General features: G+C 30.3%; 3 protein-coding genes across 4 annotated transcripts; all 3 read left to right on the plus strand.

The window, feature by feature from the left end:
• The first annotated feature begins 1609 nt into the window (after window positions 1-1609).
• LOC106764950 lies at window positions 1610-8884 on the plus strand. 2 transcript variants are annotated; one of them, XM_014649407.2, is made up of 21 exons: window positions 1610-1834; window positions 1946-2694; window positions 2817-2882; window positions 3016-3159; window positions 3243-3364; window positions 3564-3728; window positions 3907-4012; window positions 4335-4440; window positions 4531-4641; window positions 5059-5222; window positions 5356-5473; window positions 5782-6006; window positions 6128-6336; window positions 6728-6895; window positions 6979-7084; window positions 7172-7309; window positions 7454-7612; window positions 7788-7994; window positions 8090-8284; window positions 8374-8445; window positions 8532-8884. In XM_014649407.2, the coding sequence occupies exons 1-21, from the start codon at window positions 1787-1789 to the stop codon at window positions 8688-8690; spliced, it is 3537 nt and encodes a 1178-aa protein (XP_014504893.1). In that variant the 5' UTR covers window positions 1610-1786; the 3' UTR covers window positions 8691-8884. The 2 variants fall into 2 exon arrangements, with proteins under 2 accessions (XP_014504893.1, XP_014504894.1); XM_014649408.2 differs by having other exon boundaries at window positions 3019-3159.
• A 7487-nt stretch (window positions 8885-16371) lies between these two features.
• On the plus strand, window positions 16372-19746 carry LOC106765320 (E3 ubiquitin-protein ligase ORTHRUS 2). The gene is made up of 8 exons (XM_014649897.2): window positions 16372-16909; window positions 17014-17672; window positions 18115-18214; window positions 18331-18392; window positions 18461-18563; window positions 18678-18810; window positions 18925-19142; window positions 19364-19746. Exons 1-8 carry the CDS (start codon window positions 16469-16471, stop codon window positions 19577-19579), a joined length of 1932 nt encoding a protein of 643 aa, XP_014505383.1. The 5' UTR covers window positions 16372-16468; the 3' UTR covers window positions 19580-19746.
• Window positions 19747-24911: 5165 nt separating this feature from the next.
• Window positions 24912-25942, plus strand: LOC106764456. The gene has a single exon (XM_014648740.2). The coding sequence runs from the start codon at window positions 24950-24952 to the stop codon at window positions 25634-25636; it is 687 nt and encodes a 228-aa protein (XP_014504226.1). The 5' UTR covers window positions 24912-24949; the 3' UTR covers window positions 25637-25942.
• Window positions 25943-27107: the final 1165 nt, after the last annotated feature.

The raw sequence follows: 27107 nt of genomic DNA on the forward strand, positions 1-27107 counted from the left end.
TATTTAAAGAATATCAAGAACCATCCTTTTACAGACTTCAAGCTTCGCTTGAGATGGCGTAAATTTTTTATATAGAAGTGTTTATACTTTTAATTCTAGTATATATTTAAATCAAAATATATATTAATACTATCAGTTAATTTGAACTAAAGTGTCTTATAATTATGACGTTGTTGAAATTTATACATATCTCATCGAATAATTAATGAGAAAGATAATTTTATTTTTGTCATAATAACGGATTTATATGAATTTGTTTGTTATCACTTGAATTAAAAAGTAATCCGTTCAAATACTTGAATTATTTTATCAAATATTATTATAAACATAAGCAGACATTTTGTTTTATTACACATGTGATTTACCTATTTGACTTTTTCCTTTCTTAAAAAATATATAAATTTAATCTTAAAAAATTAGACACGTAACATTAAATTACGTTGATATTTCCCACAATATTTATCTGAAAAGAGATTGTACATTCTTATTTTTTTAACCTAATACATATTACTGTCAATTGATTCAACCTTCTTATATAACTAAAATGGTTTATTGACTTCAAAAAATACATTATATAATTCGAATAGAAAGAAAATAGTTACTGCATTTTATATAGTTAAATACGTCTTATCTTAACTCTGTAGAATTAATTATGGCTTAACTCTTATAAATGCATGTATTTTGTAATTGATTTACAAATTTATAATATTTGGTAAAACTGATTTCAGTTCATCAAATTTATTATCAAACTTATTGAAATAACTTGTTTGATAAAATTACATATTTTTCACTTTTCTACCAAATTGAAGAACACCAACTTGAAAAAAAATATATATATATATATATATATATATATATATATATATATATATATATATAGATATAGAAAAGTCAATACATATATAAATTTTTACTATGTAAGATATTCTTTATTCTAAAACAAATCATCATAGATTTATTTTTTATATCATTTCAAAATATTTTTTATCAATAAAAATATTTTATGTGTATTTAAATTTATGTTTATACAGTACTTTTGGCTAGATATTACATTTAAACAAATTACATCAAAAATTAAATTAGAAAAAAGAATGAGCATAATTTAACATTCAAAATTCAGTTTGTATGTTTCAAACTTTATTTTCATGACATTTATCGTCAAAGTTAATTATCGTATAACAATTTGTGCTTTTTCTTAAAAAAGAAGAAGAAATCCTTTTAAGAAAAAAAATATAAAAAGTGAAAAAAATGGGTTTTAAATGAATTTAGTGAATGGTAGATAAAATTCTTAAATAATAAAGTAGTGGAAAAAGGTAATTGAATAACAAGAATATTTTTATTTTAATTTTTTTTAACTTTATATTGGCAGTAAATTTTACTTTGAGTCAATTAACCACATAAGAAAACTGCGCTGTCATTTGTTTTTACTAATTAAGGACTTTTTCTTATTTTAAAATATTATTGGAATTAATTAAAAAAAATATTGCTATTTTTAGTATGGAATCAATCGTTTATTTAGGGAAACGTGCTATAATTTTTATACAAAATATAAAGAAAATAAAGCTATAAGGGTTTGAAAATTCAAAGTAGCCGTTGGCAGTGACGAGAGTGTCCTGTTTTAGTTCTACCCTGCACTCTCGTTCCTTGCATTACTGTCACTGAATCACGCTCCTTTCGTTTTTCGCTTCCTCTGTTTCCTTTTCATTCATTCTTTCTCTCTCTTACCTTCTTTTTTGCTTCCTCTGTTTCCTTTTCATTCATTCATTCTTTCTCTCTTACCTTCGCCATGTTTACCGAAGGTCTGGACGAGAGCGCAATCCAATGGATCAATCAGGTAGCTCTTCTTCTTTCTTCTTCTGTACGATTCCAACTATTTCACTTTCTTTTTTGGTCACTCTTTTTAGGGATTCCATGACCCTTTTTCCAACTTTAATGTTTTCTACAGGGATCCAAACCAAAGCTTGAGGTTGAAGATCCTCCTCCTTCTCTCATACGCTCTCCTCTGGCCGAGAAAATCAGCACCAGCGATCGATTCCCGAGATCTCCTATCTTGAGTTCCGCCAACAGTCTCAATTCCCCTGTTCTGCCTCCATTGAAGTTCCACTCAGCTTTGTTACAGCCGCGCAACCTCGCATTTGGCTACGGCGATCACCATGCCGACGACGAGAGCGACGTCAGCATGGAGGATGCCTTCTCCGACGAAGAACTCTCTGCTCCCAGCAACATTGATTTCTCCGACTCGCCAATTCCACACAACTACGACGAGGAACAATTGTTTGGATCTAAACCCCAAGGGCGCTGTGGAATTCTCAAGACGGGTTTAGCTAATNAAAANCTAACCATTCAGGTTCCATGCAGTGTCANAAGATTCACAGATGGAGAAGTGGGTTTCAATAAATGTGTTCAAAGGAAGCTCACTCCAGTTNGTGGCGCTGTTCGGTTTCNNAANAAAGNTCACCTTTCCAATGTGAAATGTCNTGATGANGCCGTCNGATTGGGTACTCCAAGTGCTCCTCCCATTATTGATGCTGATTTTTCAATTGAGAGGGATTCAGAAAGCTCGGTCAGGAATGAACCAACTGACCGTGCTTCTTGGCCTTCAAGGGACTCTGTGGATTATGATGGCTCAAAAAGTGAGAGTTCAATTGAACAAAAACCCAACACTGTTACGAAAACCACTGAGCCTGGGGAAAGGTGTTGTTATTTCTACCTTCACTCACTGCAACGATCCCAGTTTCTCTTTCTCTCTTTTTATCTGTTTGGAGTTCTCCTTCCTCTGACCTGTTGTCGTGCATTTTCTATATTAAACTCTGCAGACTGGACAATACTTTAACAGATGACATAGAAAGACAGACCCCTCATTTACAATATTACAGCAACAGGTGCCCCCAATCTTTAACTTTGAATCAACATTAATACTTTGCTGAGATAGTTAAATTAAATTAATATAGTTCACATTGCCATTTTGAAATTCACATTTAAATGCCCACTTTCTTTTATGGAATGTTATCTCAGCAGCTGCAATAGTCAATATGCCTGGCAAACCCTTATCACTTATGACGCCTGCATACGATTATGTCTACAAGCATGGGCAAAAGGATGCACTGAGGCTCCAGAGTTTTTAAAAGACGAGTGTCTGGCTCTCCGAGGTGCCTTTGGGTGGGTTTCATATTGTTTAACAAGCGCATGTTTTTTTCATTTATTGCTTTCCTTCATTTTTTTAAAGTTCACTATTTCCTTAGCTTGCATGAGTTTTTGTTACAACCTCGAGGTGTAAAGCTAACTGAAGGAAAAAATACAAGAAACTCAGAACAAACAGTTCCCCTGAAGATTAAGAAAGTTGTAGGGAAAATCAGAGTGGAAGGTAATCTTACAATCTCAACAGATTTTTATCCTTCAAATACTATGAATGTAAGTAGGACTATAATTGTAAATTATTGTATGAAATGACGTTTTATTAGACATTTTAATACTTACTTTTTTGTAATCATGTTTACTAACATTGGATCTCCTTCAAACGACTTGAGAATAGCGTAATATGACATCCTATGTGAAAACTGCAGTGAAGAAACTCCGCATTATACCTAGACAAAAACTTAAGATCACGAAGTCACAGAGGGGATCACACTACATGCAGGCTGGGGTGGAGTACGTCCGGCATGTTTCATCACTTGTGAAAACTGGCATAAATTCTATGAAGTCGGCCACCTTCTCACTGGCATCAGAAGGTTAGTTCATCTGATGGATGGATTTGAAACTCTTTCATTTTATAGTTTAGAAATCTTTTAACCTTTATATGGGATGGGACATATCTCACTGAAACATTTATAGATTTCTTTTCTTCATTAACACCAATCCTGTGATTACACAATGAATGAATAAAAGATGTCTGCTTTATTCTTGTAGAGCCACTCCATTGTTTAATCCAACTTAAGAGTACAACGGAAGAAAATGAATCAGAGCCATCTTCTGCAATTCTTTTGCGCCCTGGAAATGGAGATTACCATGATTTGTAAGTTTTTTATTTTTAATTCTATGTTTCAACTGGGAGATGTTCTTCTGATTGATCTGCTGTCAGGCTCTTAAAAAATAGTGAAACATTAAAGTCAGTGAAGGTTTTCCAAATGCATTTTAGCAGGATATAGTTGCGGACAATTGATGAAAAACCAATCTTAAGTGTTCAAAATAATATTATCTGCTGGTACACAGCCTGTTTTTTAAGATGGCAATCTATATTGCGTATTCTTTGAGAAACTAAGTTACAATCACACATCTTGATTTCTTCCATTGTTGAAATATAATCATAAAAATCTTGCACTGACTTGTAATTTCAGTTTCCCATTGAGCCAAGGGGATGCTTTAATTGTAGAAGTTCAAGATTCCAAAAAGGCAGTCCATGGTGAAGCAAGAATTCCAATTTCATCCCTCAGTGATAATCCTGTATGAATTCTACCCTTTCATAGTCCATAAATATTACTCCTCGATCCTGCACCTTCCACATTCACATAATGCATTATCTTGAATGAGCAGAGTGACCGAATTAGGTGGTGGCCAGTATATCACGATGAACGTGAATGTGTTGGCAAGATCCAGCTGTCTATCGGCAGCACAATGACGAGCAATGAGAACACTCATATTAAGGTTCTATCTATGTCTACCAAAAATTAGTTTCATAAATATTGTTTTTTTCAGTTAGTTGATGTAGGATGATCCTCCGAGTTAACATCTGTGGATAAAAGCAAATAAGTAACAGTTTATCAAACATGTAGATGAAATATTTTTAATAAATGGATTCTATCTCGGATTAATTTTGACGAGGATCAAACTTATCAACTGTGTTTAAGCAAATTTATCATCTGTTGGTATTAAAAGAGAAACCTATTATAATTTGATTGTACCAAGTATTTATTTTTAATTTATTTTGAAGAAAAGGCTCATCATGACTAAAATATTATTTTATCTTAGACTTGACCAGTAAACACCAACGTATAATTTGTGGCTATGCCGTTCTGAGCATAGATTTGTGTTTTCATTTGCTCAGTTTTTACATTTCTGCAGAGTGCGGCTGTTGTGGAAACTCAAGCTTATGATTTATTATTGGAGGGTGCCATGAGTGCGCAACATTTTCACTCCCGAAACTTGCGTATAAATGGACACTGGAAATGGTTGTTAGATGCATTTGCAGACTACTATGGAGTTTCTAATTCATATGCCAAGCTGAGGTATTTCAATTTCATTTGGGTGCCCTAAAATATGTAGAATAAAATGGTTTTTTTATATTCTTTACTCTGCTATATGATTTGTTTATTTTTTTAATTCATTTTTCTTCACTTACCTGCGGTAGTCTTCTTGTAGATATCTACTACACGTGATGAATGTGGCAACTCCAACCAAGGACTGCCTAGAGCTTGTGAGAGAATTGCTTGAACCCCTAATAAAGGCCAGAAGTGAGAGGAGTTTGACCAGGCAGGAGGTAAGTCACATATTGCTCTCTTTCCCACATTAGTAACTTCCCAAGTCATGTACTTCTGTTGTTCCAGCTTCTGTTGTTTAGAGTTCAGACCACATTAAAACTTGGTATACAAGTTTTTGCACTTCATAAAAGAAAAATTATATGAACAGAAAACATGCGTAAAAGTATAATGAGTAATTGCCTGTATTTCTTTTATTGAGAAATCTGTTATTTTTTATAACTAGTGCTTTTTCTGTCTAACCAAATTTGCAATTCATGATTTTTGGAAATGGATAATGGTGTAACAATTTTCTCTATTTATTTCTCAGAGAAGTATGCTTTCAGACTGTGAAACTCAAATTGAAAGTCTTCTAGCAACTGTTTTTGAGAATTACAAATCGCTAGATGAAAACTCGCCATCAGGTTTAACAGATCATTTTGGTCCATCAATTGAGTCTGCAGCACCAGCCTTGGATCCTGCCGTTCAAGTTTACACTAGTCTTCATGATATACTATCTCTAGATGCTCAAACTATTCTAAGAAACTATCTTCAGGTAATTAAATTTTGCACCATTAACTGACATATGGTGCTCCTGTTCAACGTAATTTCAATCTTGTGAATGCTAAAACTTTTTTTCCTTGTTTGAGTCTAAATGAAGTGTTTACTGTCAACAGACTGCAGCAAGAAAAAGGTGTAGAAAACACATGATGGAGACTGATGAATTTGTGTCAAGCACCTCTGAATGTTACCAAATGGATACCGTTACCATCTCAACGGCCTACTTGAAGATGAAGAATCTTTGTGTTTCTATAAGAAATGAAATTCAGGCAGACATAAAGATCCACAATCAGCATACGATCCATGGTCAGCATATATTTCCTAGGTATTTCGCAGGAACAGCCTCCTTTCATACTGTTAACTGACTAACAAGTGGCTTTTCAATTCCTAGTGCATAAGATTAAACGAGGGATTATATTTATCCATTATTCTACTTGCATACGAGAGCATTACGCCTGTTACCACATCTACTTTGTCCGAACATTTTAATTTTGGTTCGCAGATTGTCTGAGATCTATTTTCCAATTTTCAGTTCATACTGTTAACTGACTAACAAGTGGCTTTTCAATTCCTAGTGCATAAGATTAAACGAGGGATTATATTTATCTATTATTCTACTTGCATACGAGAGCATTACGCCTGTTACCACATCTACTTTGTCCGAACATTTTAATTTTGGTTCGCAGATTGTCTGAGATCTATTTTCCAATTTTCAGTTCAATTGATCTCACAAACATAACAGCGGCAGTTTACAGCACAGAGTTGTGTAAAAGGCTGAGAGCTTTCCTTTCAGCGTTGCCACCATCGAGTCCACAGGCACATGTAAATGAGCTTCTAGTTGCGGCTGCAGATTTTGAACGGGATTTTGAGTCATGGAATATAAGGTTTGTAACATGCAAATACAAATACTATAGATTCCCAAAAGTTAAAATATACTTTCTGACGTGCAATACTCTTCACTTTTTAGTCCCGTACAGGGAGGATTAGACTCCAGAAATTTGTTCCACAACTATATCATGGTGTGGATACAGGATATGCAACTTAGTTTACTAGATTTATGTAAAGCAGAAAAGGTAGTTGTTATTTCAGTTGTTTTATGTACAACAAAATACTTGTACCCACAAATGAGTTGACCTCCCCAATACAAACAAATGATACAGGTGCCATGGGCTGGAGTAACCACAAATCACTCCACCTCCCCATTTGCTGAGGAAATGTACGAGAAAATCAAAGACAACCTTACCCAGTATGAAGTAGTAATCAATAGATGGCCTCAATACTCACTTTATTTGGAAAATGTAAGTTCTGAACTAGACATATTTCTATTTTAAGCCATAAGCATTCAAAATATCTTTTTCTAGTGTCTCTCTCTGCTCTCATGCATACAAGTAATCCCATAACATCCTTGAGTTCGTGGTTCTTGCTCTTTTTCTCTCTGTAAGGCTGTTGCAAACATTGAAAGGGCAATTGTGAAATCCCTCGAGAAACAATACAGCGATACCTTAACTCCTTTAAAGGATAGCATACCAAAGAGACTTCACTTGCAAGTTCAAAAGATAGCTAGAAGACAATCAGCTACAGTTCATTTGCTTCCTAATCAAGTAAGTTTTCTGAATTCTTGCTTTTGTCCAGATACCAAAACCCACTCACAGATTAGATACTCAAAATTTTAAGCTCACAAACTTTTGTGGCATAATAGAAAGCATGCAGGACTGATGTCTATCTATAATGTGTTTATATATTGAAATATTTTCTTACATTTTTCTTGATCCACAGTTAGGAATATTCTTGAATACCCTCAAGAGGATTCTTGATGTCCTACATTGTAGAGTGGAAGACATTCTAAATTCATGGGCCTCCTGTCTACCTGTGATGGGTGATAAGAAGACACTGTTTGGGGAGCAAATGAATGGAATAACTGTTCTGTTGAGAACCAAATACAAAACTTATTTGCAAGCAATAATAGGGAATGTTGTCAACAATGTAAAATCATTCAGACTCCTTTAATTTAAATTTTAAAATTATTGTACAGGAAGCCTCTAATGTTTATTTACATTTGATGCAATTGAATTGTTCAGATTCAAGCTAATCGAAACACAAGGCTGAAAAAGATTCTTGAGGAAACAACAGAAACTGATGGAGTTGCAGAAGTCCGTGAAAGAATGCAGTTGCTGAATTCACAACTCATTGATTTCATCTCCAACCTGCATGAGGTCTTTACCAGCCAGATTTTTATAGCAGTATGTCGTGGATTATGGGATAGGATGGGAGAGGTATCCAACTAAAACTCGTATATGTTTGTTTACATTGTTGGTTCGAAATTTTCATGGATCTCATTTACTTTGATTCATTGTTGTGCTAGATTATTTTGAAATTTCTGGAAGGAAGGAAAGAAAACAGGATATGGTACAACGGCTCGTCCTATGCTCTTGGGGTAAGTCAATAATATTAGATTATGCGCATATATAGTGTCCATTGCAATATTGTATATTGTATGACGTGGACTGTTTCACTTCGTAGATATTGGATGATACTTTTGCTTCTCAAATGCAACGATTACGAGGGAATGCGTTGCAAGACAAAGATATTGAGCCTCCTCGCTCTGTGATTGAAGCTCGGTCTATTCTTTGTAAAGACACGGCAAATACATCCGATCCATCTAATTACTTCTACATATAATTTATTTAGCTTTAGCTATAAATATATATTCCCAAATTTCCCTGATATTGTTGAGAGGGGTGGGATTATTCTTTGCATGTAAATGTAATAATGTATGTAAGGTCAGGTTTCAGAACTCTACATTCATTTTATTCTTTTTGCATGTAAAATGTAATGATACACTTTTGTTCAGTCCCATTAGAGGTCGTTCTTTATTGAAAATCCTCACAAAGTGATTTTTTTTTAATAATACTAATCTCATTAAAGGTAGCTTTAGTCCATTGATCTTGCATTTCGACTTGGGGGACTAATCCAAGGATTGTTTCAGATTTTAGAACATTTTAGCCTATTTGTTGTCAATTTGGCCATTGTGCTATTAGTTTAATTGTTAATAATGTGTTAACCTGTCTCGTTTCTAATAAGATAAATAGTTTTTTTTTTTGTGTGCATGTGTGTGATAACTTGCAACAAAAGTATATTTTCTGTGTTTCTTTAGGGTAAATAAAATAATATCATGATTTAGACATAAGAAGGGATATCTTCACGATTTGAAACCATTTGTTGTGAAGTGTATGATGTTGTGAATTCATGTTCAATATCCTCTTATAAAAATCTTGGTTTAATGTTTCAATAGGTCCTAATTTTTGCTCAAAATATTAAATAAGTTCCTTTCTTTTTCAGTGTCTCAATTAAGTCCTTATTTTTGTAAAATTGAATCAAATAGGATCTTCCCGTAAGATTGAGATGATGTCCCTTAGTTAGGAAAGGTAGGCTGACAGTGTAATTTATTATTACTTGACATTAAAAACGTGATTGAATTATATTTTTTTAATTTTTGAATTAAAAAATGAAATATATTTAATTTTTTAATTCAAAAATTAAAAAAATATAATTTAGTCAAATGCTAGGTAATAAAAAACTACACGGTCAATGTACCCTTCTTAACGGCGTCATCTCAATTTGACGGAAATGTCATATTTCATTCAATTTTAAGAAAATAAGAACTCAATTGAGGCGCCAAAAAAGAAAGGGACTTATTTCAGATTTCTGAACAAAAATAGAGATATATTGAAATATTAAACCTAAAATTCTTGAACTCCTTGAAGGTATACTTTCTATCATCGTCACTTCTCAAGCAGGACATTGAGTTAATATATGTCGCCTTGCTTTTCAACCAGTAATTTAAACTTTATAAATTTCACTTATCAATTTTATTAAATATACTTATTCTCATACAGAACAAAAAAAAAGGACACAATATTTGTTTACACCTAGTAAAATAATATCAGAAGGCCCCCATAAAGCCCCATGTAATAATACTTACAATACATCATGATACACCATGTGTATATTTCATGATCTCATTAGCAAATGTGAATTAAAAGAGTTTTTTAGGTTACTCTTTACGGAGATTGTTTACAAGAATAAGCATATTGAAAAGAATTATTTCATATGAAGAAAATCTCCGTAAAAAATTATTATCATATAATAATAATATTATTATTAATATAATAGTAATAATAATATTAAATAATAATATATTTATTTTAATTACAAAGATAAAACAATAATCTTATATTTTAACTTATTTTTTTTAAATATTTATGAGAATTTTATCCAAAGAATTTGTATTTCATTATTTTATTATAATCTACATGTAACTTGTCTATTTTAATTATTTATTAATTTTTTTATTCTACTATTCAAAATAATTTTTATCAAAAAATATTACTTATAAATATTATTTTACATTAATATTACTATTAAAGACAATTTGGTAATCTTCATTATATATCTATTAAAATATTTTTTTACTCTACTAAATCGATCAAATCATACACAAGCTTTACTTTTAAATTTACTTTCAATCATCTCCAAGTTCATTCAAAAAATACAACACACAATTTAATCTCAAATACTCTCAAATCCTTCCACTTCCTCTCTCTTATATCATTTCTCTCAAGTGAATCGATTATAACGCGCTAAAGTTGTGAAAAACATAACAACTTCAACTTTTTAGATATGTTAAATATGAAATCAAACTGTCTAAAAATATACAACTTCTTCACATGAAATAGTACAAGACTACACTATTTTTAGATCTCCCTAAAGACTTCAAAAATTATTTTATCCTCACAAATCTCTTCGTTTTAGTGAAATAGGATCTTGCAATTCCTTTCCTTTACCCACTCACAAACAGTTAAAAGCGAACAAACCCTAATCTTGCAAATCTGCTTTAGTAAATCTATCCGCACACAAACAAACTCTTAAAAAATTGTAAATCGATTAAGGTTGAAATTATGTGGGATTGAAATTGTACAAGAATACAGGACTTCATCCTTAAAGTCGTGAAGGACATATAACTTCAACTTTTTATATATGATAGATTGTCATATAAGAAACACATAACTTCGACTGTTAGTGACTTTTTTAAAACCTACTTACTATTGTAATATATAAGGCTAATTTATCTATTCTCATAATAAAAAAAAAAAAAAACTGTTATTAAACATTCTTGTATTTGCACATTTTTCCTGAGTATAGTTTTACCATCCTTCCATTTAATTATAACGTTACCAAATTTTTCAGTACGTAAGGTTTTATTGTTATCGTATTTCATTTTTTTGTCAATTTGATTGTGTCTAAATTAATAATAAGTCACTCCTTGTTTCGTACCATAAGATTAAAATAATTCAATTGCAAGAATAACGATTCTGATAACAAAATACATTGGACTTCAATGGGTGCTCTCCTTTTGATACCTCTTCCTGCGGCTCCAATCAAAAGCTGCCATGTGGCATCACTTATGATTAAAGTCAAACCACAGTTCCAACTACGGCCAGCCACTTGACCCAACGTGACCCACCGAGTCTCCGTTGGCACACCGGCCGCCAAATTCCAACTCCAGATTCAAACAACCACGAACGCTTACAGAACGCAGCATTTCATATCCACTTCCTTTGTCGCGTATTGCGTCATCTTCCTCCGCGCCTCTTGCAAAATCGATCCAGAAAGGTGGATTTCCGTCATCCTCATCAAACACGTGATCGCCGATGACCTCCTCCAGCACTCTTTCCCCTACGCCGGTGAGAGACTCCATGATCTCGAAATCCTGCACAGAATAATTCTCCGATTTCCGGAGAATAAGAAACATAACGCCGTTTTCAGCACTTGCATGGCTGCGACGCGGCGCATGGGAAAAACGGTGGACAGTAGTAGTATTCATCTTAGCATTTTGAAATTGGAGAGGTGGAGGAGGGTGGGAGGGTGAAATCAGCAAGAACGAAGAGTGGGTGATCGACATTGGGCTGAGTGACGAGGCGAAATTGAAGGTACAGTTGCAGATTGACTCTCATCTAAAATAATGCCACATATCATGCATTGCATCCACGTGAATTTAAGAAGCACCGCAAGAACGCCCAATTACGTAATTTTTGTAGCAGCACCGATTGAACGCCCAATGTATGAGCACCGAAGGAACTCCCAATTACATTTTGTAGCAGCGCAGAACCATCTCCTTCCTATCCTTCTATCTTTGTTTGCATTGAAAAGAACGATCAGCCCCTGCATGTAATAACACTCAACAACTTTGTCTTCACCTTTCAACTTTATGGCATTGGGATGCTAACCTTGCGAACCTGCAAATTTATTTCATATCAACAAGTATTTAAACTGTTGTATATCGAAAAATTTAAAGTCGATACAATCGAAGTATCATATATGAAAGAAGAATTTAAATTGTTTTATATCGAAAAAGTTAAAATCGATACAACCAAAGTATCAGAGGTGTCTCAGAAGTGTCTCAGAAGTGTCTCAGAAGTATCTCAGAGGTATCTCAAAGGTGAAAGAAGCGTTTAAACTGTTTTATATCTGATTTAAAAAGGTATTTTATTGTATTAGAAACTAAAACTACTTACAAATGAAACATTTAAACTCTTTTATATCTCATTAAAAAGGTTATTTGATCGTATTCAAAACTATCTATAAATACACATGATCAAAATTTCAATTATACTTTGATTATATTGATAAAATTAACTATCTATAAATACACAATCAAAATTTAAATTATACTTTGATTATATTGATATAGTTGAAATCGATTCAATCTAAATATAAAAAATGGAAGGAATATTTAACCTATCTTATTAAAAAGGTATTTTAAACTAAAACTACTTATAAATGCACCTACCAAAATTTCAATCCTACCTTTCAAGCAAAAGATTAAATATGCTTTAATCAAAATTTAGAAAGAAAAAAAATATTTAATAAGAACGTTGCCGTTGTATTGAATCAAACCAAGGAGAGATTTTACATTTTAAAGCAATAGTAAAATACTTAAAACCGTTAGTAAAAAGGATTTTGCAACAGTATATGTTCCTGTAAGATTTTGACATTTGTGCAAAAACTTCTGCCTTCTGCAAAAAGTAGGTGCTGCTGCTGGAATTCGTGTACCAACAATTGGTGGGTTATTCACACATTTCAAGGTTCAGCTTTAATCTATACATTCTTTAGCTGTTAAACCCATTTATAAATATTACTTCTTTTCCACCTGTATATACTTGAAACCCTAAACTCAATTTACATCATTCTTATAAAGTATGTTTGATTTACCAACATATCCTTTATAAATTCATAGAAAAGTGCTAAAAAAGTTAATTTATAAATTTAACAAAAACAAGCTGTTAAACCTATTCCTTAAATTTGCTAATTATAATAACTTTATACCTGTTTTAGTCTTTTCATTTTACATTATATTATATATTGACAAAAAGATGATTGTGGCTATAAGAAAACATTTAGTAATTAATACTTGTTAGCCTAATTTATTTTCACTTAATAAAAAAATATGTGAAACTCAACTAATTTGATAATAATTTCTAACATTAGTGTTCCTTCTACATATTAGTCACGAATGACAATTACGATCAACTTAACTCATTTTGATTTATTATGATTATTAGATTCTCTAAAATTTGATTCAAATTAATTTTACTTTCGATTTTGTTATTTTAAATTTTGGATTTTTAGAAATTATTATATATGTTATATATATTATAGATTATTAGATATTTTAGAAATTTTAGATGAATATCTTATATTTATATTTTATTTTTAATTAGTTTGATATTAATTTTTATTTGTATTTTCGATAAGACGGTTAAATTTGTATAATCGTCTCTTTATTTTATTTTAGGATATGAGTTTGTTTGGTGTCTTGATTGAAGAATTTTGAATTTTTAGAGTTTTTTCTCTCTTTCTTGTCCCTTGCTTCTTTTACTGTTTTCTCTTTTTGACCTATATTCTATCAATGATGCATTTAACCTGTCCACATAATATTTTTTTATGAGAAAAATGATTTTTGTTTAATTTATTTACAGTCATGGTAACTCTTTAACCAGTCTTTTATCAACTAAATGTCAATAATGTATTCCTCAACAATATTGATATGAAGTAGCTTCTCAAGTTTGTTGCTCATGGGAGTTTTGTGGGTTAATATATATTATTCTATATCATGTTCTCAAATCATCAACAATTTGGTATCACTCAAGTGTAAAAACAAATATTTTTACTTAGTTTGTACATGATTGATAATTGATTATATCTGTAACAAGCTTAATACATACGATTTGTAATTATATCTATAACAAACTTGATACATACGATTTGTATGCACAAACTTTAGGATTTTAGATGTATTAGATTGTTACATATCTTATATAGATATTTTATATTTATTATTTGTTAGTTTGTTATAGTTACTTATTTGTATTTGAGGTTTAACCCATATTTTTTCTATTATAAATACAGTACTTTATGTACATATTCATTACAAGCAAAATAATCATATACATAATTTTTATTATATTGAACTACACATACACATATGTAGTTAAATATATTTTTGGTCCCTTAATTTTTAATGAAAATTGAAATCAGTCATTCTTCCAAAGTTTGGACTAATTTAGTCATTTACTTATAGAACTTCATGAATTTAGTACTTTGAACCAATTTTTGTTAAGTTTATTTGTGGGTATAGAAGTGTTTTTCAGCTAACATAAAATATCAATTTTGTTAAACAGTGTAAACAACTCAGATGCTATAATGAGATACATGTCAAATAAATTTAACAAAGTTAAAAAAACTAAGTTCATACAAATTTAAAGATGAATAACTAAATTAGTCTAAAATATATAAAAAAAAATACTTTTAATTCTCACTTAAAATTAAAAGACAGAGACATATTTAATCCTATTACATAATAAAAAATAATCTTTTAAACTTTTAATTAATAAGATGAGGATCAGTCCATCTGACTCACCTTTGACAAGTCAATTTCACAGCTATTATCACAAAACAACTTGATGCTTTGAAAAGGTATCACAGAACAACTTGATGCTTTGAAAACATCACCCTATTCCTGAACCTACTAAGTGCAATAAAAGCTAACTTTATACCTATTTTAACATCTGTATTTTACATATTATAATGATACATGTTAAGAAAAAAATGATTGTGCCCATCAAAAAACACTTAGTGAGTAAAACCTATTAATCTATGTTATAATCAGATAATAAAAAATCGAACTCAACTAATTTGATATTAAGGGAGCTTAATTAACATTGTTCAAGTCATCTAAGATTGAGACAAGGACAATAATGTATATTCATCTTTCCTAAAACTAAAAATTTTCCCACCTTGAAGATATTAAAGTAATTTTTCCAATGTAAACTTAGAATCAATTCTTCAACTTTTTCTATCATATATGAAAGTTAAATTTATAGGCAAAAAACTTTGATTAATGATTCAAAGATACCTTTGAGATGATGAAGTAATAGATTTATCTTTATTCTATAAGGTCTCTATGCAAAATTCATAATCTTAATTTATGTAAAACTTTTCAAAACGAAACCAAGAAGATGAATAAATAACAATTTCCTTTAAAAAAAATTCTAATGGAACAAATTCGCTTTATTTTTTACTATCATTAATAAAGTAAACTTTTTTTATTTACAAACAAATCCTTTAGGAATCTATACAAAAAAAAAAACAAAAACAAATAAAGAGAAAATATTTGTAAAAAGACGATAGATCTTGTAAAGTAAAATTTGAATAGTTAATTTTTATTTATTTATAAGCTTTATATTTAAATCCTCTTAATCATTTAAAATAGACAATCCTTTAAATACCTCATCATACGATGAATTAAACCCACCCATAAATTGCACATGACTAAAATCTATCAAATACCCTCTCTATATACTCGGAGCATTTCAAGCAAACCATTAAATACAAAAAAAAGAAAATGAAATATTTAATAAAAACGTTACAACATTGAATCAAACCAATCAAAGGTTTTAATGCGACAATTAAACACAAAGAAAACGTTAATAATCTCAATTTGACAGTGAAATAAATATTTATAATTCAAAACGGTTGGTAGCATTAGAACAAAAATACGACTTTAGTTAAATACAGACGCATTTAAACAATAATAACGAAAGAGGATTAGTATTAAGTATTAATGAGTAATTAGATAATTAGAGAAGTGTAGGAAAGGGAAAGTGAAAGGGTGCGAGGAAGGAGGAATTAGTGATTAATGAATAATTAGTGATAATAATAATAATGGATAAGGAAAGGGAAAGGGAAAAGGAGGGAAATGGCGAAAGGAAGAGAGGGAGAGAATTAGGTTTAGAATTAGAAAATGGTAAATATTCAAAACGGTGATTCCCTCGCTCCGCCAATTAGAATTCGGGTTTTCCATTTCTTCTCTCTATAAAAGAAAACAACCACACAAAATGAAAACACTCATTTTCTCAGTCGTTGAGTTCATTGCCGAGAAAGAGATGGCGCAGCTTCCCTGTGACCCCGACGGCGTTTGCATGCGATGCAAGGAGAAACCCCCTTCTTCGCAAACCCTCACTTGCCGGACCTGCGCCACTCCATGGCACCTTTCTTGCCTCCCTGAGCCTCCGGTCTCCGATTCCGACACCCACTGGGAGTGTCCCGACTGCTCTGACCTCTCCAATCCTGTCCCAGTCGCTCCCTCCGACGCCATTCTCCTCGCCGTCCGCGATATTCACTTAGACACGTCACTCTCCGAGCAACAAAAGGCTAAAAAAGCCCAAGAAGTGCTCGCCGGTTCCTCCCATCTTTCTAAGGACAAAAATGCTCCCGATATCTTTGACGGGAGTTTCAACTGCTCTATATGCATGCAACTGCCTGATAGGCCTGTCACGGTATTTTTTTCTTTTTTTAATTTGTTGATTTGTTTCTTTAATTGTGTACGTGTGAGATTAGATTTACTGAGTTGTTTTTTTTTTCTTTGTGTTTGATGATTAAGATACCTTGTGGGCATAATTTCTGCCTGAAGTGCTTTGAGAAATGCATCAATCAGGGAACGCGTAAATGTGCGAATTGTCGCACTGTAATCCCTGCAAAGATGTATACTCAGCCAAAAATTAACTATCAGTTGGCTATGGCTATTCGATTGGCTAAGGCAGCGAGGTCTGGGCAGTCTTCTGGGCCTCCTAGAGTGCATCACTTTGTGCGCAATCAGGATCGCCCAGATACTGCCTTTACCACTGATCGGGCGAAGAAAACTGGAAAAGCAAATGCTTGTTCTGGTAAGATTTTTGTTACGGTTCCACCCGACCATTTTGGGCCAATTCCAGCCGAAAACGATCCCAAGAGGAATCGCGGGGTTTTGGTTGGTGACATGTGGGAGGACAGGATGGAATGTCGGCAATGGGGCGCTCATTTACCTCATGTAGCTGGTATCGCTGGACAGAGTAGTTATGGTGCCCAATCTGTTGCGCTTTCGGGTGGTTACGTGGATGATGAGGATCATGGGGAATGGTTCCTTTATACTGGTAGTGGTGGAAGAGATCTGAGTGGAAACAAGCGCACGAACAAAATTCAATCTTTTGACCAGAGGTTTGAAAACATGAATGAAGCTTTGAGACAGAGCTGCCGAATGGGTTATCCTGTTCGTGTTGTAAGGTCAGCTTTTCAATTATACATCATAACTTAATTATATTGTTAGATGTAATGCACACTTTTTAGCACATTTATTGTAACATGTATAATATTTTCACAACCATATATATTATTATTATTATTATTTTATTTATAATAATAATTATTAATTATTATTAATTAATTTTAATAAATTTTTATTGCTAACATTTTATCAATTATTTTTTTAATTAGTTAATTGTTTTTTAAAAAATGGCTATCAAAACATTAAACTGTCAAAATTTCACAATAATGATATATATTTTCTTAACATGTTCCTTTTTTAGTATTACAAAGTTCTGCATTGCATGGCTGTTTTTATCGATCAACTAGACAAATGTTAAATTAAAATTGGGTATTTTTTTTTTCTTAGCTTAGGGTTGAGCCGTATCGATGTGTACTGAAATTATAACTTGTTGTGGTCCAGGTCGCATAAGGAAAAACGTTCTGCTTATGCACCCGAAGCTGGGGTGCGTTATGATGGGGTCTATAGAATAGAAAAATGCTGGCGCAAGGATGGAATTCAAGTAAGATGCTTGGAATTTTAGTCATTGATTTTATTGAAGCACATATTGGAAAAGTTTTTTGTTTTCTTCTTATGAATTATCCTCTATATTTACTGAGAAGGTTTCTTATGTGACAGGGCTGTAAGGTTTGTAGGTATTTGTTTGTGAGGTGTGACAATGAGGCAGCGCCTTGGACAAGGTTCGTTTGTTCTTTCTTTTGTATGGATCTGTGTGTGGACTAGAGTGTCTGACATTTTTAATGTACAGTGATGAATCTGGAGACCGTCCACGACCACTACCTGAGATTGAGGAGTTAATTGGTGCAATTGATATAACAGAAAGGAAGGATGATCCATCGTGGGATTATGATGTAAGTGCTGTGCTTTTCTTTTACACCTATTTGTTGCTGTGCCTAGTTGTGTTTTTTTTTTTTTTTTTTTTTTAATTTCGAATGATCCCACTGAGTTCTTTTGATGAAATCTAGGAAGAAAAGGAGTGCTGGCTGTGGAAGAAGCCTCCTCCAGAAAGTAGGAAATCAGTGGACTCTGGAGATGGTTCAACAGTCAGAGTTAAACGGAAGTTGAACATCGCGTCTGAGAGAGAAAAGCTGCTGAAAGGTATATTGCGCAGACATGCTCAAATAATATAGCCTGAATCGACACCATCGTATTCAACCGAAGCTGTAAAGTCTCATCAGTTTTTGTTTGGCTTCCTATTTTTATTTTTTTCAGGGTTTCGTTGCGGAATATGCCGCAAGGTGATGCAGTTACCCATTACTACACCTTGTGGTCACAACTTCTGCAAAGCCTGTTTGGAGGGTGCATTTGCCGGACAAAGTTTGATGAGGGAAAGGTCACGTGAAGGTGGACGAAGTTTGCGAGCACAAAAGAATGTTAAGAAATGCCCATCATGTTCTAATGACATTGCTGACTTTCTTGAGAATCCACAGGTTCTACTACAAAGTGCCATTTGGTTTATACTTGCACCATTTATGCATTCCACCCTTATTTGTATTTCTTTGTTTTCTGATTTACTTTGAAATGCTTGCTTCAGTTCGCTTTATTTTTGAATTTGTGTGATTGTGCTTCTTAGGTTGAGTATTCTGCAATTGTTAATTCACCCGATCCAGATTTTTATTTTTGTTTTGTCATTTCTGTTTTTTTATTACAGGTTAACAGGGAAATGCTGACTTTGATAGAATCATGGGGAAAGAAGCCTGTAGAAGAAAACCCTGAAGAGTCAGATGAAAATGACGAAAATGATGATAATGATGAAAGTCTGGATGATGCAGCTGAGGTTTCGAAACCTTCAGATTCTGCTGATAATGTCCTGGAGGAAATTAAGGACAATGATCTGAATCAGCAACATAAGCGCAGGAAGGAGTGAAGGATGGCTGCTAGTTATTTTGTTCCTTTGCATTTTGGAATTTTATTTTGTTGTAAGGGTTTGTTGTAGTTTTTTTTGTTGCTAGTTATGAACTCTCTCTGCGTTCTTGAATTTTATCTTGTCTGTTTCTTGAGGTTTATGCGATATAAAATTGGTATTTCCTGTTACCCATATCTTAGTATCATGCATTTTTGTTAAATGTTTTATAAACTGTGTTAGAAAATTTTAAATTTGATGTTGATTTCCTGAGTAAAATTATAAAAAAATACAATGTAACTAAACCCCTTTGCCCTAATAAAGATTACATTTTGAGGCACCACAAGGTAATTTATTTTATTACATACTTTTTTATATATTGTGGCAAATATTTTTTTAATAGAGAATTTAAATCGGGTTTAAAATTAAGGTATTTGAAATGGTACTTTGATATCTTAAAATTGTTGAATTTAAGTTTTATAAAGAATGCAAGAACCTTTTCTTACTTTCAGTTGTAATCTTTATTATTTTACCATAGTAATATGCAATGTATTCAATAAGACGCTAATGATAAAAAAAAATAGACTCTAATTTTATTTGAAGAACAAAATTAAAACATATCTACAATATTGTATGTCAGTTTTGTCGAGTTAATTATGAAAATGTTAAGTAAATTTTCACTAATTATGTAAAAGAACTTCATTAAATGTTATTTATTAAATCTAAATCTTTCGGATGCAGCGTGCAAGGCAGGTTAAGTAATTTAAAACAAAGGTCTAATGTTAATTTTATGCATTTTTTCATATTACTTTCCAACATTAATTATTTTATTCTTTGATTAAAAAGCTGTGGATGTTTTTTTAAGCACGCAATAATTAATGACTTTTTTGTTGCTTAAAGGAGTGGGCAAAAAAGCCCGAAACCCAAAATCCTTGCACTCTATTTTATGGTATTCTGCAAAAAGTGGCTGCTTCTTCAAGAACTCGTGCACAAACTATTGCTGAGTTAGGCACACTCATCTTAATTCAAGATCCTTTTTATGTATAAAATATAAAATATTGTTTAATTTCAAGTATGTAGGTTAATTTCATAATTTTAGTTGGTTAAATATTTATTTTTATTAATGATATTCAAGTGTACGATTTACTTAAATCTATGGCCATGAATTAGTTACATTTTTGTTTTATAGTATATATTATGTGAATTCAATGTGTATTTTCAAATTTTCATATATTTCTTTTAAAATTAGAATGTTAAAAAAATTGTACGTCTTGTAGTTAATCATTTAAACAAATTAAAAGTAATTTAAAAAAATTGAACTTCAATTTTCTCCAAATAATTATTTCACAATTAGTCATAATTTAATTTTAATTCATATTTATTTTTATTAAATTTTAATAAATGTTATTGTAGTAATTTATTATTCACTCAATTAATTTAGTTTTTTTATTCAGTTACATCAATCAAGTCAATTATAACATCTTTTACCTCTTTTTTAAATAATCTCATTTCCATCATTTTTCTCTTCTTTTATTTTATTTTCCGCTCCTTCTCAATTTATTAGCGTTTAAGAACTTCGTACGGAATTTTTTTTTCTTTATATTATCGATAATTCATTTACCAACTTAAGTTATAAATTAATAGTTTAATCTATATATATTTTTTTTGTAAAATAATTTTAGTTATACAAAATAAAAATAAATATTTAACTAAATTATTTTTTATTTAAGTTATAAAATCAACTTAAATAGTATAATAAACTAAAAAAGGCATAGTTAAAATAATATCTAATTTTATGACGTATTGTTTCCAAACATGTTCAATAAGATTAACTTGAAGTTGATGACGATATTAAGAATGGTTCTAAAAATATAATGCAAGATTTAAATGATAACCCTGCTAAAAGGCTGCCCACATTTCAATTGTGTTGTTATTTTCCTTGGATTTACAATGATAAATTTTAATAATCCTTAATTTGTCAGAGTATTTATTTTTTGTTTTTTTATTAAGAACATTTTTTTAAGTCTAATTTAATTTTATAAAATTAATTTATTAGACGAAATTTATAGTTATTTATGTATTATGAAATTATCTTATTTATAGTTACAATGATATTTTTATTTTTTATTACTCTAAAAAATGTTGACATACAAATATAAAGCGTACGTTTCCCATTACTAAATTATATTATGAATATGAGAATGGTTTTATGGATCATTTTGCTTAAAAAATGATTAAATAGGAGAGAAATTCTTATAAAAGTATTTAAAAATAAAAATAAAAATAAGCGAAGCATAATTTCAATCCCACTATTGGAAATGGATCTTTCTTCATGCACTTTTACAATTTCAATCCGCACCTCCATAATTTTTGAAACACCAATTTTGGCCTTCTATAAATAAATTTAACTCAAAACCTAAAACCTATATAACCCAAAACTCAAAACCTGTAACCCAGAATCCAAAAGTCTAAATTTTAAAAAACTATCAAAATCTTTTTAATCAAAGATAAAAATGATATATTTCAACATCTGTACAAAATCATAAATAAAATATTTAATTGAATGTGTAATCTTATCTTATCATTTTTACTCTGATTTTTTTTATGAATTAATCTTAAATTCACTCTTCAAATTTTAATTACATACTAATTTCAACAACCTTTTAAGTAAAATATATTTTTTTAAACTTGTTTAAATAACTAAATATTTGATTTTTACGCAACTTATAGTAATTTTTATTCTAATATAAATATTTTATAGTCTAACTAATGAAAATATTGATAAATAATATAACATCGCATAAGAAAATTTGTCTTTCACTATTCAAAATGAAAGTCCTAAAAAATTGGGTGACTATACACGCCACGACTTGAGTAAAAAAAATAATATTTTAAACAAATTTATATGCTGTACTTTTTCTGTTATCTATCTATCTGTTATAAATAAATAAATAAATAAATAAATAAATAAATAAATAAATGAATATATATATATATATATATATATATATATATATATATATATATATATATATATTAAAAACTAATATTTTATATATTATATTATTGTAAATAATGTATTTAACATTCCAAATATAGATTAAATTAGTTAATATCGTATTTAGGTTAGATTTTTTATTGCATACGAAACATTTATATTATCCGTTATTAATGAATAAAATTAAAACTTTGTGTCAAAACATTATAAATTTGTTTTGATGATTATGGTAAAGGTAAATATATTAATACAAAATTTATAAATTATTGGAATTTAGGTTTAAAAGGATTTGTGATCATGTCCAAATTACCATGTCATGTCAAATTATTACATAATTTTATTTAAATTAATCTTAATTTTTTTTTCATCTTAATTTCCCTAAATCACATTTTAATTTAATATATTTTTATGAACGTTAATTCTTTTTTTTTTTCATTTAGTATAGTCACTGATAATTTAGTATACTATAATAAATAATCACTCATATTTCATTATAATATAACTTACATTATTTACAACTTAACTTAAAATACTTTTACATATAAGAATCAAATGATACTTTTATTTATTTTATCAATTAAATTATTATTTTTAATATATCACATTCATCGTATGATTAATTTCTTTTTCATAAACTTTCATTTCATCTCTCTTCAAATCTCACAATATTTTCCTTACTATACATACAATCAAACTTTCATGTTTTTTTCTTCTTTTAAATATACTCTCTTAATTTGCTTCCAAAAACAAACATTAAGAAAAATATCCTATAAGTCAGTAAATTAAAATTACAAAGTAAAAAGGATCCGAAAAGGTGATCTTGAATAAAATAATGGAGAAATTGGAGAAAAGTAGAACTTTAAGTTTAATTATTACATAGTTACATAGAATATTCTCACGCGTTGAAATTTTCCAACCAACATTATAAAACAATATATGCAAATCAAAAATCGACCAATCAAATTAAACGAAAAAAAAAAGTTAAATATGTTTTCAAATAGTCCTTCAATTTTAGAAAACTCTAATTTTAATCATTTTTATCAAATTTTTTTAACTTTATTTTCTATTTCAAATGCGTTTTTGAGTTAATTTTGAAGTAAAAATGTGTCAAACGGTGTAAACAACCCAAATGCTATAATGAAACGTACTAATTTGATAAAAAAAACTAAAACCAGAGTTTTCTAGAATTGAAAAACTAAATTGTATTTTAGTTTAAAGGAAAGACTAAAAACATATTTAAAAAAAAATATTTACATACTTAAACTTTTATTAGATTGCATATGACAAGCATCTTATTCAGGTAATAATTTATTTGCATAATTGTCGAGATTACATTAGACAATTTAACATTCAAATTCATATGTGAAAACAAAATTACTGAATATAATTTTTGTGGTTGTTGTGTGAAAACAATCTTTCTCCCTCAAAACGCGTGCATAATTGTCTCGTTGATTTGAAAAAAAAGAAGCCTTTGAATGTCTACATCAATCAGAAGTTTCTATTGTTAATTACATGAAATATAAAATTCGTACGATAACTGATAAGCTGCATCCAACGGTGACGTAACACGTTTCATTAATATATGTCATTTACGATTAAAAATAACCGTTGACTGACTTTGGGTCGTTTTACAAATTCTACCTTATACTAATTTTAATAAAATAAGAATGAGATTATTTTGTTGATAATTAGTCATGATAAAAATAAATTAACATTTATTTTATACATCTAATAAAAATAAAATGGTCTTAAAGATGAATTTTTGTAATTTTTTTTAAAAAAATATTAAATGAATATTAAAAATTATGTATATTAAAATATCATTTTTGTTAGTTATGCTTTCATATAATTTTATATATAAAAAAAACATTTTTGAAATGATATTGATAAATAAGATATAAAATATTTGTGTGTAATATTGATTTTTACTTTTAAAATAGTATTTTTGGGTGTTATACAAATTATTATGCAAGGATAGTATTTTACACAGTTTTTTTTTTGTTTTCCTTTTTTGTTTATTTAAAAATGCTGGATTAAAAATATATGGACATTTTTTTAGCTAAGAACCTTAAATTTTATTAAAAAAAAAGGAGGAAAATAGATTTAAAAAACAATTGAGAAAAGTTTTAAAAATCTTATTATTATTTTCTCATGCTAAGTTAATCCACATTACATAAAGATTGATATGATAGATTAGCAATGAAAAAAAGTTAGGTTAATAAAATAGATAAGATGTAAATTATAAAGAAGATTCTCAGATAAGTTTCTTCTATGTAACTTCTTAAATACTCTAAGGATATTCATGTCTATATATATATATATAGAGATCCCTTTCACAATACCTTACACTTACTCACAACATCACTTTTGATAGAGTCAATATCAGAACACTGGACATGGATCATTTGAAGCATCCAAACTCCAAACTTAATTATAATCATTCACTATCCCACAATTCCAACAACAAAATCAAGACATCAATCCAGTTTCTGCTCTGTTTTTCTCTGTTCTGTGTTCTATTCTCTTCACTTCCTCTGTTCCTTCAATTCGTCAAGCCATTCCTCATGCAGTTCTTCAGTTACATGGTTGAAAAGAGCTACATGTTCCTTCTCTGCAATGGCCTTCTTGCTATAATAGCCATGAACTCTGGTCTCGTTTCTTCCTCTTCACCACCAACCACTCATCATAATACAGAACTACACCCTGCAGTAGTTGAAGCAGTTGAAGTAGTTGCTCACACAGAGAAAAGCATCCTCCCAGACTCGAATGAATCAGACATTGCTGTTGTAGCACCAATTCCAGGTGAGAAAACAGAATCCCCACAAGAAAAAGAGACCATTTTGTTCATTGTAGAACAAGAAAATGTGGTATCATCATCATCGGAAATACAAGAAGAAGAAAATGCCCTTGCCATAATTGAAGAAGACGAGCTTGCAGTGGATGACAATGAAGAGTTGAACAAAAAATGTGACGATTTTATTAAAAGGATGAAAGCAACGTTCTCTTCCAATAACTTGGAGCTACGAGCCATGGATGGTTTCTATTTTTCTAATCAGAATTCGCTGGTGACTGTTGTTAATTAAATAGCTAATCTCAGCGTTTCTCTTCTTTTGAATTAATGACTTTAACTAACATAATTGAGTGTCATAGGTTTCCAAGTTCTTTTGTGCTTCTGGCCGCACATATTTTTGCTTGTAACAATCAAACATGCCCTCCTCTGCATGGTTCTGTCAGACTATGTTGTGTGCTCTGTTTTTGGACAAAGTTTGTTGTATGTTCTGTTATCTGTATTGTGCTCCAATGTGTAATGTCAGAAGGAAGCTATTTTAAGAATGTTTAATGTTTCTTCCCAGAATGAACATTGTTTAGGTTTAGACATTCAACTTGAATCCAATGGAACCTGTTCAATCACAAATTCTTTTATAGGTTAAATTATAGTATACTAATAATACACATAAATCCAGTTTAATTATTTTTTTTTCTCTTTTAACATATATAGGAAATTGAACACAATTTTCCCTTTTACACATAATTAAACTTATTTTCATGTTTAATTCTACATATTACAAGTTAATAGTTGTTTTGAATTGAGGGCGAATTGAATTGAAAATGGTACATAGATCAAAAAGCAAGGTTGAAAGAAATGAGTACACATGGGAATAATTTTTTAATATACTCAAGTTATAAAGTATACTTTAGTTGAAATAAAACCATAATCTAACGCGTGTCAAACAAGTGGTGTACCTTGAAAGATTCTTATGAAAAAATGTTCAGTTCTAATCATCATCTACTTTATCTTCAACCAAGCTTTTATGAAAAAAAAATAAGTTTTGCTAAAAGTTTAAACTAACAACGGTTTTTTCCACGAATTTTCTCACGTTTATTATAGTAATCTTTGGCAGTAATACGATGATTGCTTACAATGTTCACAAATAATAAAAATAGGATTGAATATGACTTTCTTTCGTTGATTACATAAATTATGGTATTATAAAATACAACTTTCGTGCCTTGTAATAACACTGAAGTTTTGCTGTCAAACATAGTCTTAAAGAATTTCTACAATATATATTTATTATTTTATATAAACTAAAAATCAGAAAGAAATATGATGTTATAAAATATTCATTGCCAAAAAAATACATATATTTTTTTATTTCAATATCAAATAAAAAACATTACAAAAAAGTATTGACTAGGATGTCATAGAGTGAAGAAGGGACTTAGTAGTTTCTTTCACCGAACAGCGTTTATAAATATTGAAAATTCAAAGGTTGTGTTTATGAACTTACCCTACTAATTTGACACGGTCTTTTTCGTTGCCAAAGAAAACACCAAGCAATTCTTTACTTGACCTGTCTCACTAAGTCTTCTCACAACCAACAAAATCAGTCTTCTCAGAACCTCTTTTTCCACAAAAATCAATTCAACTTTTAAGAATGCTGGGCTACGCTGTTCTTTATTTTACACATAATATTTCTACTTAAAAAAAAGGAAAAATAAAGATAGTGTTTATGCTGGTTTGGGACGAGGATCACTCCTGTACAACGTTTT

Source organism: Vigna radiata, chromosome 6, assembly GCF_000741045.1.
Source record: "Vigna radiata var. radiata cultivar VC1973A chromosome 6, Vradiata_ver6, whole genome shotgun sequence".
NCBI classification, from domain to species: Eukaryota; Viridiplantae; Streptophyta; class Magnoliopsida; order Fabales; family Fabaceae; genus Vigna; species Vigna radiata.

Excerpts from the sequence above, each read along its gene's own strand:
- LOC106765320 (XM_014649897.2), top strand. The coding sequence starts at position 16,469 with ATGAAAACACTCATTTTCTCAGTCGTTGAGTTCATTGCCGAGAAAGAG. Across the intron at positions 18,215-18,330 it reads GGCGCAAGGATGGAATTCAA|GGCTGTAAGGTTTGTAGGTA; the intron begins GTAAGATGCTTG and ends CTTATGTGACAG. Across the intron at positions 18,393-18,460 it reads GAGGCAGCGCCTTGGACAAG|TGATGAATCTGGAGACCGTC; the intron begins GTTCGTTTGTTC and ends TTTAATGTACAG.
- LOC106764456 (XM_014648740.2), top strand. The coding sequence starts at position 24,950 with ATGGATCATTTGAAGCATCCAAACTCCAAACTTAATTATAATCATTCA.